Below are 18,975 nucleotides of genomic sequence, written 5' to 3' on the forward strand. Positions count from 1 at the left end.
ATATATATATATATACCTGTACATATAACACATTTATATAATTACATAACACACACACACACACACACACGAGTCAGCCAAAAAGTTCAACACACTTCAGGGAAAGAAAAACTTGCATAAATATATTAATACTACCTTTATTGTTCTATACATTATATATTAATATCTTTGATATTATTATTATTCATATTTTATTAATATAATATAAATTACACTATTTTTCTTCTCCTAATTTCATTTTAGATGACTGTATAATTTATATGTAAAATAGCTTTACAGATAATTTGACATTCCTGATGCAAGATAAATCCAGTTTTTTTTTTCAAGGCAAACTTCATACAAAAAAATGTAAACACAAAATAACAATACAGATCCATCACAGGGCACAGACTACAGGCAATCTGGGAATCTAATCTGCATGTGTTTGAACTGTAAGAGGAAACTGGACTACCTAAAGGAAACTCACCAAGCAGGAGGAGAACATACAAACTCCACACACACACAGATCCGAGCCAGGATTCAAACCCGACCCAGGAGGTGCAGGGTGGCTCTGCTAATCAATACGCCAGCATGCCACCATGATCAATTTATTTGGACTTTATTGCTATTTTTTTCTTTTTTTTTCATTTCAGATGTGAGTTAAGACTCCTTACACAGAGAAGGTCTCAAAACAATGTTTTTGCAGTTCAAGTCACCAAAACAAATGACTCAAAAACATTACCAGGTCAATATTTATTTTATTTACACATTTACACAAATCGTATCTTGCCCATTACTACAGGCCTACGCAAGATAAACATTATATACAAAGTAAATGAAAAACAGGTAGCTCTACGTATTATGACCGCGGGTTACTTATTTATGCTTCTGGTTCGGTATGAAGTCAATTAGTTCAATGGAAGAAGGTCCACAGATGCTTTGCTGATGCACAGACCCTGGTTTCTGATGAGAGTTAATAATGGAGATGATTTTCCATCATCAATAGTTTGTACTTAGTCGGAGTGCAAAATGCGTAACTTTATAAACTGCATTCCAGTCAAGTTGCAAATTCACATGTAGCATGTTATTTTTATAACTTTTTTTTTGTTTGTTTTTTCCACTATTAGCTCTACTCTAGCAGCTCACTTGATCCCACTTCTCGAAGTGCCACAGCAGCAATTAATAAACTAATTCCTAGGCCTAAATGTAGCATTTAATTTGTAAAGACAAAAATAATATATAATAGCAACTACACCTAAAGTTAGGGTTGGTTTTGGTCATTTCTTTTTTTTGTAATAACCTTACAAATATGGATTTGCAATTTATAAAATTACAAGTTCATCATTCAAATGTCTCAGGAAAAAAAAATCTGCATAGCTAATGCAGAGCTAATTAAAAGCTAAGCAATTGTGAGCTCTATCTGCTGTTCCTGGAGCATGAGGAACAGCTCAGACAGAGAAAAGGCAGGCAAAAGAGTTTTATTAGAGTTTTAAAGTTGAGAGCTTTCTTTCTTCACAACAGTGAAGATTAAATTATATAATCGTACTAGATTTAAATATGGTTGTATTATTTACTTCGCAAGTGTTACGATTACGTGTTTTAAGAGACCGAATTATTTCTTTCAAAAATAATATATGCACTCCTTAGAGACTGCCAGTGTTTTTTTCATTGCTCGCAATGAATTGACAGCAATCGTCTAAAATTCTTGAAGTGAGAGAATATGGCAAGAAAATATCCTCGCCAAAAGTTTTTAATATTCATTTTGCCCCATGGGGCATACCAACACTAGTACGATGGTTTGGATGAAGTGAACAATTACATATTTAACACAGAGAAGAAAGGCTTTTTAAATCTTAAATGTTTTTTTAAAAGTGCAAATTGATGTGCATAGCGTCGAGGTCGACACCAAGAGACGAGCGCTTGGCCGTTTCTGCTAACGATCTTCAAAAAAGGGGAGGAAAAAAGAAAGACAAAAAAAAAAAGTCACCCACTCATACAACCCCATAAATAACTACACGATTACACACATAAAGAAAAAAATTAACATAATCACAAAGCCACCGCAACTTATTTGCACAAAGCTTCCACAAAGCTTCCTGCTCTATAAGAGAGTTTGTCCGTGTACAGTAAATGCACTTTGATGTCCGTTAGCAAGACAGAAACCGAAAGGGGTTATTTTTGGTTCTTGAGCAGCTCGTCGATTTGGGTCTTGTACATGTTCTTGACGTCTTCAAGGTCGAGACGCAGCTCCTCGGCTTCTTCCGCCTTCTCGCCGTACATCTGCAGGATGGTATTGTGTCTCTGCTCCAGGTCCTGTTGACAGGAACGCGTACAAACAGACACAGCACATTTTAATTATCGGGGGTACGAAAAGATTTATGACATTTTCACATTTAACGTTTCTCATGCCTGATCAGTAGATTAGGGATCAGCTATAACATTACTATAACACCATGTGAAGGGAACAACATTGATCACCAGTTATTCAGTAACCTGTTGAGAGGAGTATGGGTACTCAACCTTTCCCCACCTCAAACTCTCCGTGCTTCTTTACTCACCTTGAGCTGCACTTTAAGCCTGGGGATCTCCTTCACTTTGTCCTCGAGCTCGTCATTCTGATTAGTAAGCCGCACCAGTTCTTCTGCCATCGCCGAGCGAGTCCGCTCCAGATTTGAGATCTCCACCTACGTCACGAGAGAGGGAAGGAAATAGTAGAGAGGATTGGCATGGGATTCACACACACTTTTTGGAAATCTTTTTGGGAAATTATCCTTGATCAGAAGACAATATATAATAAAAAGCTATAAAAGAAATAAAAAGCTTGTGTGTGTGTGTGTGGCTAGAGATTACCTGAAGCTGTGCGATTTCTCCCTCCCGCAGTTTTAGCTGTGACTGCAGGTTCTCGATGATGCTGGAGCCTCCGCTGAGACGCGCCGCCTCGTACAAGCTGTTCCCGGGGAGGGTCATGGAGGCGAACGAGTGATCAGGAGAGTCGTCCTATTTTTGCAACAGACAACAAACAAGATGATGATGACTGATTGATTGATTGATTGATTAAAACAAAGGTATTAATAAAATCCTATGCTTACAGGGACAATGAGAAACTTTTAACTTAAAGGTAAAGTAATACTAACAAACTCCGATTCAGTTATGTGTTGTGATTCTTTCGTGTGGCGCTGAAAAAAACGCTGACTAAAAATTCGATCTTTATCTTTTTATTTTTCATTTATACATGTTTGCATTTGAGGTGGTAAACTGTTGTAGTTCCTCTATAATCCAGCAGGGGGCATGCACTAAACTGTTCACATACAACGGCATCCTGTGTGGCAAGAGTGGATCATTTTGCCAAATTTGTTTAGAACTGGAACAAAATCTGGAGGGGGGGGGGGGATTTAGAATCTGGATTTTAATAAAATCATGGTACAAATCAAATTGGCGATCGATTGGTATCAGGTTATCCCTGGTGATTCCCACCTCTATTAACAAAGCAAACATATATCCAAGACTTAAAACAATAGAGGGCAAATCTGTTATTGCAAAAAAATGAAATAGAAAATCTCAGCCTTCGTTTTTTTCCTTTTCTTAAAATTTTTTTTTTCCCCCAAAACTTTTCTAATTGACCCTTTATTAAATGTTCAGACTAGCTACTGATGAGTTAAAGTGCTCAGTTCAGTCTGGTCAGGCACACAGGGAACAGCGTGCTTTGTTTGAAACGTAAAAAGATCATTAGGTAGTAGAAAGAGCCTTTAATTAACTGACGTGGGGGAGCAGAGAGGTGTGTATGCCCCCGTGATCCATCCCGCTGATGGAGCTGGAGCGGGAGAGAGATGGCGTGGAGGATGCAGGAGCCTCGCTCAGAGATACACTCAGCGTCTTCCGCTCCTAAGACACACACACACACAAACGCACGCACACACACACAAACGCACGCACACACACACAAACGCACGCACACACACACAAACGCACGCACACACACACAAACGCACGCACACACACACAAACGCACGCACACACACACAAACGCACGCACACACACACAAACGCACGCACACACACACAAACGCACGCACACACACACAAACGCACACACACACAAACGCACACACACACAAACGCACACACACACACAAACGCACACACACACACAAACGCACACACACACACAAACGCACACACACACACAAACGCACACACACACACAAACGCACACACACACACAAACGCACACACACACACAAACGCACACACACACACACGCACACACACACAAACGCACACACACACAAACGCACACACATATATGGGTAGAACATGATTACAAATCTATGCACGAGACAACAATGTAACAACTTAAACTACCCATATTATGAGAATATTATTCAATCAGGACACAGGAGCAAAAATCTGAGGTCTAACTGAAAATTAAAAAAACTAAGAATTCTCAAATCTGACATTTTACTAGAAGTTATAACGTTTTGTCCTAAACAAAAAACCAACTCTAACCTTTTCCTTCAAGGCTTCTTGTGCAAGGTAGCATTTCTTCTTCTCCTGCTCCACCTTTACCTTCTCCATCTCAAGCTGGTTTGTTAGCAGCAGCTGCAGGATGTGAAAAAGGAAAAAAAATGAATGCGAATGAATGTTTCATAGAACAGACAGTACTAGAGATGGGGGAAACCATAAATTCTGTTCTTTCTATGTATCGCCCCACACCAACACTTTTTTTGCATTTGAAGTAGTAAAATGTTGCAGTTCCTTTCTGATCCTACAGGTGGCATGCTCTAAATTATTCACACACTGGCAGGCAGCACAGGATCCTCTGTGATGAAAGTGAATTATCTGCTATGTTTGTTTAGAATTGTAGAAAACTTTAATATTGAATGAGGATGTTTACAGAATAGCAACAACATCGCAATACAAATCAAATCAGTTCAGTGGTATCGCAATAGTATTGTATCGGCTGGTTCCTAGACAGTACCTTTTCCTTTTTGGCCTCTTCCAGAGTACGAGTGTACTCGCCTTTCAGATTCTCCAGTTCAACACGCTCCCTACACACACACAAAGTCGGTTGCAGTCAAACACTTCAAAATACACTGATTGACATTTTTAAAAAGGAAGAAATAAGTAAAGTAAGAAGCAAGTATTCAATTTTTTAAAGCTTTTTTAAAAATTATTATTAGAAAATTCTAGCGTTACTCAAGCCAATCACCAGGACTTTCTGCTTCATTCTATCAATATATGTGATTTCATATAACTTCCATCTCTCTCTCTCTTCTAAAAAAGTCCTGTTCACCTGCTGCTGTCGTTCTCCAGCTTCTCACGCCGAGTCTTCTCCACTTCCAGCTGGCCCTGCAGCCGTCCCTTCTCCTGACGCAGTGACGAGTTCTGGGACTCCAGGGAGGCCAACTGAGCCTTGACGGCATGTATTTCCTCTGTCACCGAGCGCTCCTTTTCTACCGCAACAGCAAGCTGGGCCTGAGCCTCGGCTATTCATGTGGAAAAAAAAAAAGGAAGGCAGCGAGGCATATTTATTATTCTTAACGCAAGTGTTCTATACACAGCATGTAATCCTGTACTATGTAACATTAAAAAAAATTTCCCCCTGCTGTATTTTCACCTAAGCGGTCCGAGATGTTCTTCTCCAGCTTTTCCCAGGACACCGTCTGAGATCCCAGAGTTGACTGCAGATTCTCAATCTGCCTCAGGAGGGGCCTCGTCGCCGAGGTAACGCTCTGACTCAGTTCCTGGTTTCTGGTCTCCGCCCCTTGCAACCGCTAAACAGAGAACAGTGTTGTTAAAGCATATATATATAAATTTAAAAACTTTTTTTTTTTTTATTCAAAAGCTTCAAGCTCAAGATTTTAGAAGTTCTCTTTCATAGAAACAAAAGAATGACAGTTTGGTTGTGTGACGTACCTGCTGAAGCTCACTGATCTCCTCTCGGAGGTAGTCCTCCTTCCTGGCCTGCTGCTGCTCAGCTCTCTGCAGAGCCAACCTCAGATCTGCCACCTAAAGCGACAGCAAGACCAGCGTCAGACACAGGATTAAAAACGAGGATTAATAAAAATTAATTCAATGTACAGTAAATTCCATCCATTTACCTGATTGGCCAGTGCCTCCTGCTGAAGGCGGGCCTCTTCCTTGGCTTTGTCCAATGCCAGGCTGAGCTCCTCTTTGGCTTGGACCTCGCGGCTGAGAGCCAGCTCCTGTGCCTCGCTGGCCTTTGAAGCGTTGGACTTGTGCAGCTCGGCAAGCTCCCTTAAAACACACACACACACAAAAGAGTTCTAGCAGAAACAGTAGAGTTTTGATTCGGTCTGGGTTATAAAAAAAAAATAAAATAAAAAATGCAGACAGACTGGAATGGAAGGGAGTGTGTGATGATGATGACATCAGTGTTTGTACAAAAGAACTTACTAATGCTAAGATCATCCATAATGCTGTGCATTTCAGTCGAAGCTCTCAGCTCAACTAAGATACTTTTAATTCCTATTTCCCAATTCATATTTAACCTTTTATATTAACCATATTAACCCCGCGTATTTACTTGTAAGCGGCGTCGAGGGCGGCCTGCAGGCTGCGGTTCTTCTCTTGCACCTCGTCGTTTTCACTCTGCAGCCTGCTCAGCTCCTTCTCCTGACGCTCCACGGCAGAGTTCAGCTTCTTAATGCTCTCTCTGTGCTGCTTCTCAATCTCCTCCTTCGCATCTAGAACCTGGGTCATACACCACGTTTTTAAGTGCGCTGAAGTGTTCCATCCCTTTTATACTACAGCAACGAGTAATTAACCAGAAGAATAAGGAATCTCTCTCAGACCTGCTGCAGCTGTTTGAGTTCATCCTCTTGTTCCTTGAGCTTCTTGGAATGCTTGGCGATCTTCACCTCGCTCTCCTTCTCCTTGGCCCTCAGCTTCTTGATGATGTTGGAGTGCTGCAGCTGCTGCTTGGACAGCTTCTCACCTGGAGGAAAGTAAACACGTCTCACATCAGTCATCTCACACCAGTATGTCAGGCATGACTCATGTCACTGTTTACAAGAATTCTGAATTCAATGCTTAATTTTTTTGGGGGAGTGAAAACTTGCTTAGGTCTTTAAAATCAGAATCTAGGCTAAAATGCCTTTGATACACATATCCTTTAAATGTCCTCACCCTCGTCTAGAACTTTTGATCTGTTGTGGAAATATTCTAGAATATACAGTATGTGCTGTAGAAATGTTGTAGAAAGGCTTTGATCTTCGCTGGAAATTAACTTGTAGATGCTACAATTTGTTGTATAAATGTTGTAGAAAATCTATCACCTATCCAGGAAATTCCTCTGATATAGTGTGGAAATGTTCTAGAATGTCTTTAATCTCTCTTTGTAATGTTCTTTTTCTCTTCTAGAATCTCTGATCCACTTAGTAAATGTTCTAGAGTTGCTTTGATCTCTATCAGTCTAATAAATGTGCTCATCCTCTTCTAGAACCTTTGATCTGCTTTTGAAATATTCCAGACCACCTTTTATGTGCTGTATAAATGTTTTAAAAAAGCCTTTCACCTGTCCAGAAAGTACTGCTGTTATACTGTGGGAATGATCTCTCTTTGAAATGTTCTTACCCTCTTCTGGAACTTTTAATCTGCCTTGAAAATATGTTAGAACATTTCTGAAATGTTCTAGAGAGCCTTTGATCTCCATTAGAAACGTCAGCACCCTCTTCTAAAACCTTGATCTTTTCTAATACCTTTGATCTGCTCAGTAAATATTACAGAGTGCCTTTGATGTCTATTGAAAATGTCCCCACACTCTTCTAGAACCTTTGATCTGCTATAGAAATGTTCCAAAACAACTTTTGTCTGCTCTAAAAACGTTGTAGAAACCTTTTAAAATGTGCTGGAAATGATCTTAGCCTTTTCTAAAAGCTTTTATTTGTTATAAAAAGCCTTTCACCTGTCCAGAAAATGCTCTTACCTTCTTCTAGAAGGCCTCTGATCTGTTCCTCCTTCTCTCTGATCAACTCCATGGTTTCCGCAGAGTTGAACCTGGTTGACAGCTCCTCTCTAAGACCCTTGATTTCCTGGGATAATGGTGGACATACAAACATGAGGGTTAAAGAAAACACAACCAAAAAAAAGCTTTAGCTTTGCTAGCTAAAGCAAAAGTCTTGAGAGGGCTCGTGTGCACCCCTGTATGATTAGGAAATGCTCTCTGACCTTTTTGGCGATGTCACGCTCCTTGCAGGCGAGCTGAGCTTTCCTCTCAGTGTCGGCGATGCGCTGCGTGAACTCGTCTTTGAGAGACTCCACGCTGGAGCTCTCCTCCTTCAGACTGATCATCTCACTGCAAAACACATGCACGCAACTCATGTTAGAAAATTTTGTTCAGATCATTTTCAATACTTCTGAGTGGGCGGAGTCACACTCTCTGAGCCAGAGGCATGAGACTTGTGCGAAAAAAATAATAATCATTAAAAAATGATAATAAATTTATCTTTGTAGAGAACAGAATGACTTTATGAGACACCGTACCTAGAAAACAGTTATGAGTGCTAGCGTTCTACGCCCCCCCCCCCCCAAAAAAAAGGGGGGGGGGCTATCTTTATACAGGATGTATTAAAAAAAGAAATGGGCGCTACATGTTAGGACGACTTGCAAACCCGAGGCACGTGAATGATAGAAATGTTTCTCCACAGTACGCGCATGTGTCTCTGACACCTTAATTTGCATACGAGCTCACAGATGACACTTTGAACACAAGGCAAATATGTAGACTCTCTATAAATACATATGTTACTGCTGCTAATTATTCTGAATTTCCTTAAAGGGGAACTACAACATGTTCCAGGTTTGACACGTTGCCTTGGGTCACTTTGCTTATAAACGCTGTAGATATACGGTGTTGCTGTGTTTGGGGGTTTGCACTTTCACCTGCTTTCTAGCCAGAACCTCTCCCTGATACTTCAGGCCCCCGTTTGTCATCGATTGCTGCTGTTGATCTCTTCAAGCAAAATGTGATCCACAGTCTCTCTACTGTTCCTCTCAACTCACTTCTAACATGCTGCAGCTTATATTACAAACGTCGTCACACCCACACACCACTGGTGCAACATCTTCGCTGGTGCAGACTGTATCCTGTTCCTATTATCCCATTTACAGAGCGATACAAGAATGAAGTCGGCATGGCGGCTGAGGGCGTTATCACTGAAATAATTTTCGGGAACATTTAACCCTGTGAAGTCTGGGTAATTTCGATCGGCGTGAACACGATCGTTCTGTGATCGGGAACCGTGCCCAAGTCCGTTGGAAAAGGTGGTCTGGAGAATGATATAGCGTACTCTGGCAGAGATACGAAAGTCAATCGTACTGGAGAATGGAATTAGATCGCTACAAAATCAACAGGGTCGTTTGTCTCAGAAATCTATTTTCATCTACACAACTGAAATACCAAAGCGTTGCTCCTGACTTTTTTTTTTAAATATTAGTAATATTTAGATATTTTAATATAAGGCATAGCGTGAAAGTTAACTTTATTTTTCTTTTGTGTTTAATAAAAGCTTGCAAACCAGGTAGGTGCGTACTGCAACCTGCTGTGTAAATACGCAAGCGTACCCGAGAACAAAGGGCAACAATAATGTGAATGCTAGCCAGGAGTGTGTGAGGTGGGGGGCAATCGTTCCTAGGCATAGTACATTAGTACAATAGTATTGCCTATACCACTTATTCTGTGTAGGGTTTCAGGGCGCCTGAAGAACTCTATCCCAGGGAACTTGGGGCACAAGGCAGGGTACATCCTGTATTTGGTGGCTACTCAGTGTAGCTGTGTGAGCTTGTGCCCAGTGATGGGTATTGTATAGTTTTTAAAATTCTAGTACTAAGGTACTTTTGAATTTCGGTTAACCAAGGATCCTTTCTCAGAACAAAAATGAACACAATAATGCTCATTACTTGCTACAAGGTTAATAAACTGGGCTACACAAGATTCTACATTTGCCGCTTCAAGAGATTTTTCTACACCAGAAGTTCCAGAAAATTAACAAACAAAAACACAAATAACAACTTATGCAGACTGCAAATAAAACTGAGCATTTACTGAGCTGCACAGTCATGTGACCTACGATGCTATCAAAGGATCCAGAAAGCTGATAAACTTTTAATTACTTTTTAAAATCTAAATGTCAACCTGAACCAGGATCCGCTTTATCAGTTAGTATTTACACGGAGTGTTCTGTAGAGCTGCACTTTCCTCAACCTGAGCAAATATTATGGTCGATCCGTGTGTTTATCTGACCTGCTTTGAAAGTCAGAATTCAAACACCCCTACCCCCACACACACACACACACGCCTAAACAGACACACACACAAAGAAGACATTCAGACAGCGAACTCACACCCAACAAGTTCTTTGACACCATAAATAAATAAATAAATAAATAAGTAGATAAGTAAAAATAATAATTATCACTTCAGTTTCACATTCAGTTCTGTGAACATGATATGAACGTTTCACTCATAAAGATACGTTATGTCAAATTCTAGATCAATTAGAACTCCAACACTGAGGAACTCACTCCTTGAGGTTGTCGCACTCCTCCTCCAGGCGTGCCTTGTCTTTGCTAACTGCTAGCAGCTGGCTTTCCCGCGTCTCCAGCCTGCTCGTAAGCTCGTTAACCATCTGGCAAGATAAAATAAAAAAAGAGAGAGAGATTGTGTTTGTACATTGGCTTTACACTTCTTTCCAGTTTCTGTGCAAAATAATAATCTGTTTTTTTTATTATCTTGTTTCCGTCACAAAAGAACGAATGGTTACAATTAAAAATTGTTCTCTTAAGCAAACTTTATGATAAAAGAAGGGGAAAAAAACGTTTCATAACAAGCTGTTAGAGGAAAAATAATCAACTGTGTGCGATTCAGACCTTCTGCAGCTCCAGGAGCTGGCAGGTGGAGCCTCCTTTCTGCTCCTCGGTTATGGGTGATGTCAACGAGTCATGTGACTCCCCAGCTTCAGTTCTTTTATTACACAGCAAGAGATGTGACCCGGACTCCTGCTCCTCCTCAGGCAGCTCTTCTGGTTGTTCAGAGTTCACAGGAGTCGCGCTACGCCCGCTCTCCTCCATCTCTTCCACCGATTGGTCCTTCGCACAGTCAGACGTCCCTCCCTCCACCTCTTCCTGCTCCTGATTGGCCTGTGGTGGTGGCGGTAGAGCCGGGAGCGGGCTGGTCCCGACGGTGACGGACGCCAGGGTGCGGCTGCCGGGGATCTCGTCGTCTGAGTTGACCTCGCTGACGCTGCGGCTGTCCAGAGAGTGCACGCTAAAGGAGTCGATGCGCTCGAAAGCGTCGGACGAAGACCCGCAACTCTCCGTCAGCTTCGGGTAGTCGTCCAGACGCGGAAAATCGCTGCACGTCGAGGCCGAGAGCAGCTGGAAGGATCCCTGCATGAGGTGCAGCCCCGCTTTTCCCTCAGCCGTCTCCTGTCTTGAGCTGGCCGAGCTCTCGCTGATGACGCTCTCGTGGTCCAGAACCTCGATGTCACTGGTGGTGGAGGTCCCGGACGAGAAGGCGCTCACAGGAGGAGATGGGGTGTCGCTCTGACGGTCTTCTGCTTTCGCATCTTTGGATTCCAAAATAGTGTCTTTAGAAGGCTCTTTCCCCGAGCTCTTAGTCTCAGCAGAACCACAGCTCTCGACTTTTTCTACAGATTCAGGCTGAGCAGGCGGGTCCACTTGAGGGATTTGTGGACTTGAACTGGAATCCAGTGTCTCTGTTTTGCTCTCAGTCTCCTCGTTTTCTTCTGCGTGCTCCAGAACAGCTGTTTCTTCTTTTTCCTGCACCTCCTCTGGGTGGGTCTCTGCTACTTGTTCGCTGCTGTGTTGACTCACATCTTCCTGAGAAAGCATGGAAGAGTCGACGTCATCCTTGGCTGCGGGTTGCATCTCGTTTTCGGGGTTCTCCTGAGGCCGGCGGTAGGATTTGGTCGGCGCCACGGAGACCACCGAAGTTTTCTTGACCGGCTGCCCATCTCCGGGAGGCAGGAAGGCACTGAAGAAACTCTCTGTTTCATCCACCACCGTGCGGGTGACGGGCGTGGTGATGGCCTCGGATGAAGGTGTGAGGGTCTTCGGGCTTTCCTCTGAAGGAGAATCCCACTGGTTCATCCCCCATCCTGTGGACAATGGCTTGCTCGAGACTTCTAATAACACAGAGGGAAAATAAATTTAAGCGAATGCAGTCAAGTTCTAAGTACACATTTCTACAAAACTAGAATTAAGCCTTGATGAGATGCCAGGCAATTGCAGGGCAAGAGAGAAACTCATAGTCACAGCAAGGAGGAATTTCTACTGCATTCAGATAATTTTGGCAGATTTGAAGGCAACCAGATATTCTCCAGAACGCGCTAGTGTGGTTTGCAGGCTTGCATTTTGACCAAGAAAAAGCAACGACTGATATTGAAAGCCGTGAATAACTAATTGAACAGGTTGAATCGGGTGTGGCTTCTCCTTGGCTAGCCTGCACACACCCCAACTCTTTTTTGAGATAGCCCTGTTTTATCATCTCTGGTTTCCTTGAACCTGACAAAAAAATCCAAGTATGTGAACCGTCTAGAGGAAATTCCTCCTCCTTGTGATAATGGTTGACTCAGGTGTGCCGTTTGCGTTAAGATTTTATCTTATTACACCTCCCGTCTAACACACATCCACTTTCACGCTGACCTAAATGAAGAACCACTTCATCTACAGATCCTGAGGGAGTGAAAGGATGCATGCTTCCAATATGCAGGGTAAATTGTTGTCTTTATTATCACCAATTATTAGAACAGGATAATTAACCTGTCCAGTTAAAAAGCAAACATAAATGCTTCTGATCATCTCAAATATGTATTCAAGTGATGAGTAAATAACTCAACAGATGTGATCCATCAGCTTTCTTTGTTCTGTTTTCCATCAAAAGGATTTTAGATACACACAAGCTGAATGAGCAGCTTTTCACCTTGAACCTGAATAAAACATCCAAGCAGGTGAAGTGTCTAGAGGAAATTCCCTCTAGCTCTGAACACCGGGTCTATATGATGCTCTGCGATGACCTGACATCCCATCGAGACTTCTTGTGACAATGTTTGACTCGCGTATGCAGGTTTTAGCTTATTACAACTCCTAAATAAATCCTGTCTAAGGCAGATCCACCATCATGCTGACCAGGATGTCCCACTGGTTCACGGAGTGAATTGTTGTCTATATTCATATCATAAGAACAGGCTTATTAATCTGATTAGTTGGGCCAGATGTTTGTGAATTTTACATGAAGACACAATATAACAATCGGGAGACTTATCTTTCTAGGTCCATCTAGGGACCGTGCAGGCTAATGATGATATTTATTCCTATCCTGATGTGCTCCAGAATACATTTCTTTTCTCATCCATTTTTTTATTCCTGTCCACTCTTTAACTCCTAGACATTCTTTGATGTCATCAATTCATCTTCTTGTTTTCAATTTCTGTTTCTCTTCATCATTGATCTGATGATTCATGTTTTTTCTTACATTCTGCATACACGCCCAAACAGACTTTATAACTTCGCCATAATATACACTACCAAAAAATGCATTAATCTGCTTTGAACAGTTAATGGTGAGATGTTTCTGCTACTTATGCTCATACACATATACATATGTAAAGACTTCATAACGCCTCTAATCTGAGGTGCTGTTAATTGGTCATTTTAACTCTAAATTAACTCTAAATGAACTTCTCGTCTGGGGCAGAGGTAGGTTTTGGTCTCGCCCTCCTGGGATGGCCTTCATGAGAGCCAGTTTCATTATGGTGCTTGACGGATTTTGCAAATGCAATTGAGAATACTGTTCTTGCAAGAACTATTACAGAAAGGCTGACCTCTGTGTCTTAAAATAACAACTAACTAGTTTCTCTTGTTGTTACGTAATTACCTAATTCTGTACGTGTTATTTTATAGTTTTGAAATCCCCAGTATTGTTGTAGAATGTGAAAAATAAATCACTATACAAAAACAAAGAAATTCGCAAGTGACCCCAAACCTTTGAAGGGTAGTGTCCTTTTTTTTTTTTTTTCTTTGATCTCATGGGTTTGTTTCATTTATGACCATTTAATTTCCAGATTCTTTTCTACAGCATTTCATTTCAGAAGCATGTATTTTGTCCACGTTTCACCGGCATAGAGTAGTGTGGAGAAGACACAGGTATGTAATCAGTAATATGGGACTTGATCACCTAATATATAAGAAAACTTAAGAATCAAGGATTTTAGATACACACTCCTGTACACACACACACACACACACACACAGAGGCTGAGTAAAGAGCTGTCTCCTTATGAGACATCCATCTACTCTCCCCTTAGGCCTGACTACAGTGAGGACAAAAGTACCAGGTTTGTTTAAGGCTGGTGTTTTAAAGCAGATTCCAGGTTTAAACCCACCGTCTAAACTCGGAGTGATGGCGTCGCCCCACTGGTCCTCCTCTTTAATATCCAGGACTCGGTCGATGGACTTCTGTGCGGTGCTCAGAGCCTGTTTAGCGAAACTCGACAGGTGTGAAGCGTTAAACCAACTCATCTTACTGACGGCTGAAGAGCGGAACAATCCTATTTAACGACGCATCTCCGTGTACGAAGCCGAACTTACAGCAAACTGTCACTGTTAGCATGCTAGGCCGGGAAAACAAACTCGAGAAAATCAGGTTTCCGCCATCACACCTCACTCTACAGGTCCTGCCACAATCCTCATGTCATACAGAAACTGAGGAAAACACCGAATCCGCGGTTTTTAAGATCCTCCTCAGCGCTGAGCTCTAAACTCCGGCTTTGTTTTGGAGTTAAGCTAAAGAAGTCCAGAGCTGCTGCTGAGTCGCGAAGCTTCTACTTCCGGTCCACGTAGCATCAAGCAACACGTCATCTCGTAGCCCCGCCCACAAACTGAGCCCCGTCAGGAAAGAAGGAACTGGACAAACCTTCTGTGACGTCATCAATAGGTTTTTCTGCAGCTCAGCCAAAGAAAAAAATGTTCGCTTTAAAATTTAAATTCACTAATTTATAACAATAATAATAATTATTTCATATAATTTATACATATATATTTATGCATTTATTTTATATACTTTTTTTTTTTTTTTCTGAAGCTTAGCCAAAGAAAAAGTTATTCACTTCAATTAGGGCTTTAGACAAATGTATAATTATACTGACAGTAATTATAATTATTATTTATAATTATTGTTCATTTTTCCATATCTTTCCCTCTAGTACCCTTTTTTATTTTGCACACTCCATATACTCACTCACTCACCTTCTATAGTGCTTTATCCTGTATGCAGGGTCACAGGGACTTCTATCCCAGAAGGCTTTGGCCACGAGGCAGGGTACACCCTGGACAGGGCACACACACACTCACTCATACATTCACAAACTACGGGCAATTTGGGACTGGCAATTAGCCTAACATGGACTATATCTTTGGACTGTGGGAGGTACCCAAAGGAAACCCACCAAGCACAGGGAGAACGTGCAAACTCCTTGCACACAGAGACGGAATCGAGCCTGTCCGGGAATCGAACCCGGACCCTGGAGGTATATATATTTTATATATTTCTATTTTAAATTTTATTTTATCGTAACTCTATATTTGCATGTTGGTTTAGTGGTTAGCTCTGCACATTGCACCTTCAGTGTTGACGGTTCAGGTCTGTGTGCATAAAGTTTGCATGTTCTCCCTGTGCTTGGTGGGTTTCCTCCAGGTACTCCAGTTTCCTCCCGCAGTCCAAAAACATGCAGATTAGGTTAACTGGCCTAAATTGGCTGTAGTGTATGTTTGTATGTATGTAAGTATGTATGTGTGTGTGGACACACTTTTCAGGGATTCCCCGCCTCATCCCTAAGTCTCCTGGAATAGGCTCCAGGCCCCCATGACTCTGTATACAGGATAAAGCGGTATAGATGATGTGTAAGAGTGATGGTATATTTGTACAGCCGTGGCCAAAAGTTTCGAGAATGACACAAGTATCAAGTTTCATAAAGTCTGCTGCTTCAGTATTGTTAGATCTTTTTTTCAGAAGTTACTACAGTATGATATACTGAAGTATAATTACAAGAATTTAATAAGTGTCAAAGGCTTTTATTGACAGTTACATTACAAGTTTATGCATTCTCCAAGAGCAGATAATTTTTGACAAACACCTAGATTCTCCTATTTTGGCAATAATTTTATAAAGATGTCTATTGAGCTACTAGGTCACAGTCTGTTTCGCGATGCACACACGAGCCGAGAGGAGGCGCTGTTGAGTCAATTTCATTGTTACCTCATTTTTAGTCAAGGCTTTAAGGCGTTCAATTTAGCAATAGGAATTTGGAACATTTAAATACACTGTAAGAATATTTTAGAAAATAGAGGGAAGATGACAAAGAAGAAGGTATTTAATAAAAGAATATTTAAACTAAAGGGAAGATGAGGGGGATAGAGACCAGGAGGTGGCGGTATTGCAACTGGATGTCAACCGCTGTAAAACAAGAACAGAATAGTTAAACAAGATCCAAAATGATTAGACTAAATAGCACCCTGAACTGATTTTTTATTTTTTATTTTTTTGGTTAATTGGGGTCTATGACAGCGGGGCTGGGACGCACTTTATTAGATAACTTTCATATTTAAAGAATTAGTTTAGAATTTTGACTCTAAACTGTGTTGCTATTATTTTTGGGCAACGTGGAAACGCCAGTTGGTCTAACCTGCATATCTTTGGACTGTGGGAGGAAACCGGAACTCACCAAGCACGAGGAAAACATGCAAACTTCATGCACACAGGCCCGAGGAGAGAATCAAACCCGGAACCTGGAGGTGCGAGGCCACAGTGCTAACCACTACACCATCATGCCGCCTGGATCACTTCATGTTCAGGAAAAAGATTATTGCACAGTTACACCGTATGTAATATTATTATCATTAGTAGTAGTACCTTTAGTATCATCATCGTCATCATCATCATCTACTACCACTCAAATCTCCCCTTTTCACACACCACTCGCAGCCGAAAAAGTTGAAGGCTAAGGTGTGCTTCCTCATGCACCATGGTTCCCAACTCGAGACCACATACATCAAGGGTGCGCCACAGATCACAGCCTTCATCTGCTCTGTGAGGTTGCCAGAATTAAATTTGCACATGGTAATAAGACCACAATTACACATTTACAGTATAATTAAAAGTCTGCATAGAAAAAGATCAACTTATCATTTTGTACGGGGGAACGAAGGGTTGGGAACCACTGCACTAAGACACATGAAGACAAGCTCATCTTTTGGAACTGCTGCTCGTGCTGTGAATACATTATTGCAAATATTTATTACATTTCCATTTGGGAATTTGTGAAAAATTCCCAAATCATGTTTTTTAATTTATCATATGAATAATTGAAATATCTGGTTTGAGGTGTTATGGAGGGGGAAATAAAGTTTGTATTACTAGGTTAAAGACAGCAAACAGACTTGATTTGCATTTGAAGCAATTTTTGGTTTTAATATTAGAATATAAGAAGTCCAATGCATTCAGGGATTCTGTCTCATACACTATATTGTAGGCTAGTTGGCCCTTTACTAAACATCATGTTTGGAGTGACTGCTAATGCTTAGAACTGCCCCAAAAAGTGCAGGGTGAATTACAGGATTCAGTGTCTGAGGCTGAAGAAAAGATTGAGAAGCGATCGGCTTGAGCGATCAGTACTCACCTGGAGGAGAGTGTGTGGGAACTGGAGGATCTGCTCTGTAAAACACACATGTGAAAAGTAAAATGTACTTTTAAAAATAATATATGATTTGAATATGACGTGAATAACTGAGAGTAGTAAACAGTGAGGTGTGGTGGTGTAGTGGTTAGCACTGTCGCCTTGCACCTTCAGGGTCCGGGTTCGATTCTCAGCCAGGCTCGATTCCCGTCTCTGTGTGCATGTTGAGTTTGCATGTTATTCCTGTGCTTGGTGGGTTTCCTCCCACAGTCCAAAGAGCTGTAGGTTAGGTTAATTGATGTTCTCAAATTGCCCATAGTGTGTGAATGAATGTGTGAATGTCTGTGTGCACTGCAATGGATTGGCACCCTGTCTGGGATGTACCCCGCCTCGAGCCCTAGGTTTTCTGGGATAGGCTCCAGGCTCCCTGCGACCCTGAATACAGGATTAAATGGTTATGACGTTGAGAGTGAGTAAACAGTGAAATTTGATGTTCATCTGCACTTAGAGTCAAAGTGTCAAGAGCAGTGATGGCTGGTCAGGATAATAAGCCACGGAGCTTGGGACATGAGACAGGGTACACCGTGAATGTGCCAGTCCATCACAAGCATACACACTCATATACTCACAGATTAAATCCATGCACACAGATCGCCGAGGAGGGAATTGGACCCTCAAGCCCTTGACCCTCTAAACACTAAGGCATTATCCTGCCAGGAATTAATTGGTGTAATATTTATGGAATGTGTTGTTTTATGAGAAATTGTTGATGGCATACTAATGTGGACACATACACAGGCAGGTTTTTCTTTGTTAGAGGAATCCCCAAGTAGGTATCTGTTAAATAAAAAAACTTTCACTATCCTTTTTGTGTCCTTTTGGAAAACACGTATTTAATCAGTTCCTGTATTTTCAGTTTCTTCACACAATGCACTTTGTGGTGAAAAAAGGATGACAGAGCGATAAATAAAAATGAAAACAAAGATGGAAACCCAGCGTCCCGTGATACCGATGATCGTATAATCTTACATTTAAATTTAGACAGTCAATAAAAAATCACTAAGCTTAAATAACCTACTAATTAACTCAACCTAAGTCAACTCTGAACTCAAGGTTCAAACACAGAATTGGGGTAAGCATAGTCAAATTAAAGTCACATGATAAATGCAGAGTTGCACCAACTTCTCAGTGTGTGCCATCCAGGGAGACATGGTGTCAGATTGCACTTTGTTTTAGTGCTGCTTTAAATAAAAAAGATTAAAACCTAGCCTAGGTGTAACAA

At 41.3% G+C, this 18,975-nt stretch overlaps 1 protein-coding gene across 1 annotated transcript; it reads right to left on the reverse strand.

Moving 5' to 3' along the window:
* Positions 1-1,056: 1,056 nt before the first annotated feature.
* tmf1 (TATA element modulatory factor 1) lies at positions 1,057-14,846 on the reverse strand. The gene is made up of 17 exons (XM_053484298.1): positions 14,406-14,846; positions 10,870-12,146; positions 10,525-10,628; positions 8,170-8,296; positions 7,928-8,033; positions 6,795-6,937; positions 6,527-6,693; positions 6,081-6,237; positions 5,896-5,988; positions 5,597-5,753; positions 5,273-5,465; positions 4,958-5,027; positions 4,486-4,578; positions 3,739-3,861; positions 2,830-2,976; positions 2,538-2,663; positions 1,057-2,292 (listed from the first exon to the last, which is right to left on the reverse strand). The coding sequence occupies exons 1-17, from the start codon at positions 14,539-14,541 to the stop codon at positions 2,152-2,154; spliced, it is 3,360 nt and encodes a 1,119-aa protein (XP_053340273.1). The 5' UTR covers positions 14,542-14,846; the 3' UTR covers positions 1,057-2,151.
* Positions 14,847-18,975: the final 4,129 nt, after the last annotated feature.

This window comes from Clarias gariepinus, chromosome 23, assembly GCF_024256425.1.
Source record: "Clarias gariepinus isolate MV-2021 ecotype Netherlands chromosome 23, CGAR_prim_01v2, whole genome shotgun sequence".
Taxonomy (NCBI): Eukaryota; Metazoa; Chordata; class Actinopteri; order Siluriformes; family Clariidae; genus Clarias; species Clarias gariepinus.

What these genes read in the sequence shown, in the direction of transcription:
- tmf1 (XM_053484298.1), bottom strand. Translation starts at nt 14,541, where the DNA reads ATGAGTTGGTTTAACGCTTCACACCTGTCGAGTTTCGCTAAACAGGCT. An exon ending in GAACATCTCGGACCGCTTAG is followed by an intron (nt 5,466 to 5,596) that starts GTGAAAATACAG and finishes CCACATGAATAG; the next exon opens with CCGAGGCTCAGGCCCAGCTT. An exon ending in AAGAAGCCTTGAAGGAAAAG is followed by an intron (nt 3,862 to 4,485) that starts GTTAGAGTTGGT and finishes TGTGTGTCTTAG; the next exon opens with GAGCGGAAGACGCTGAGTGT.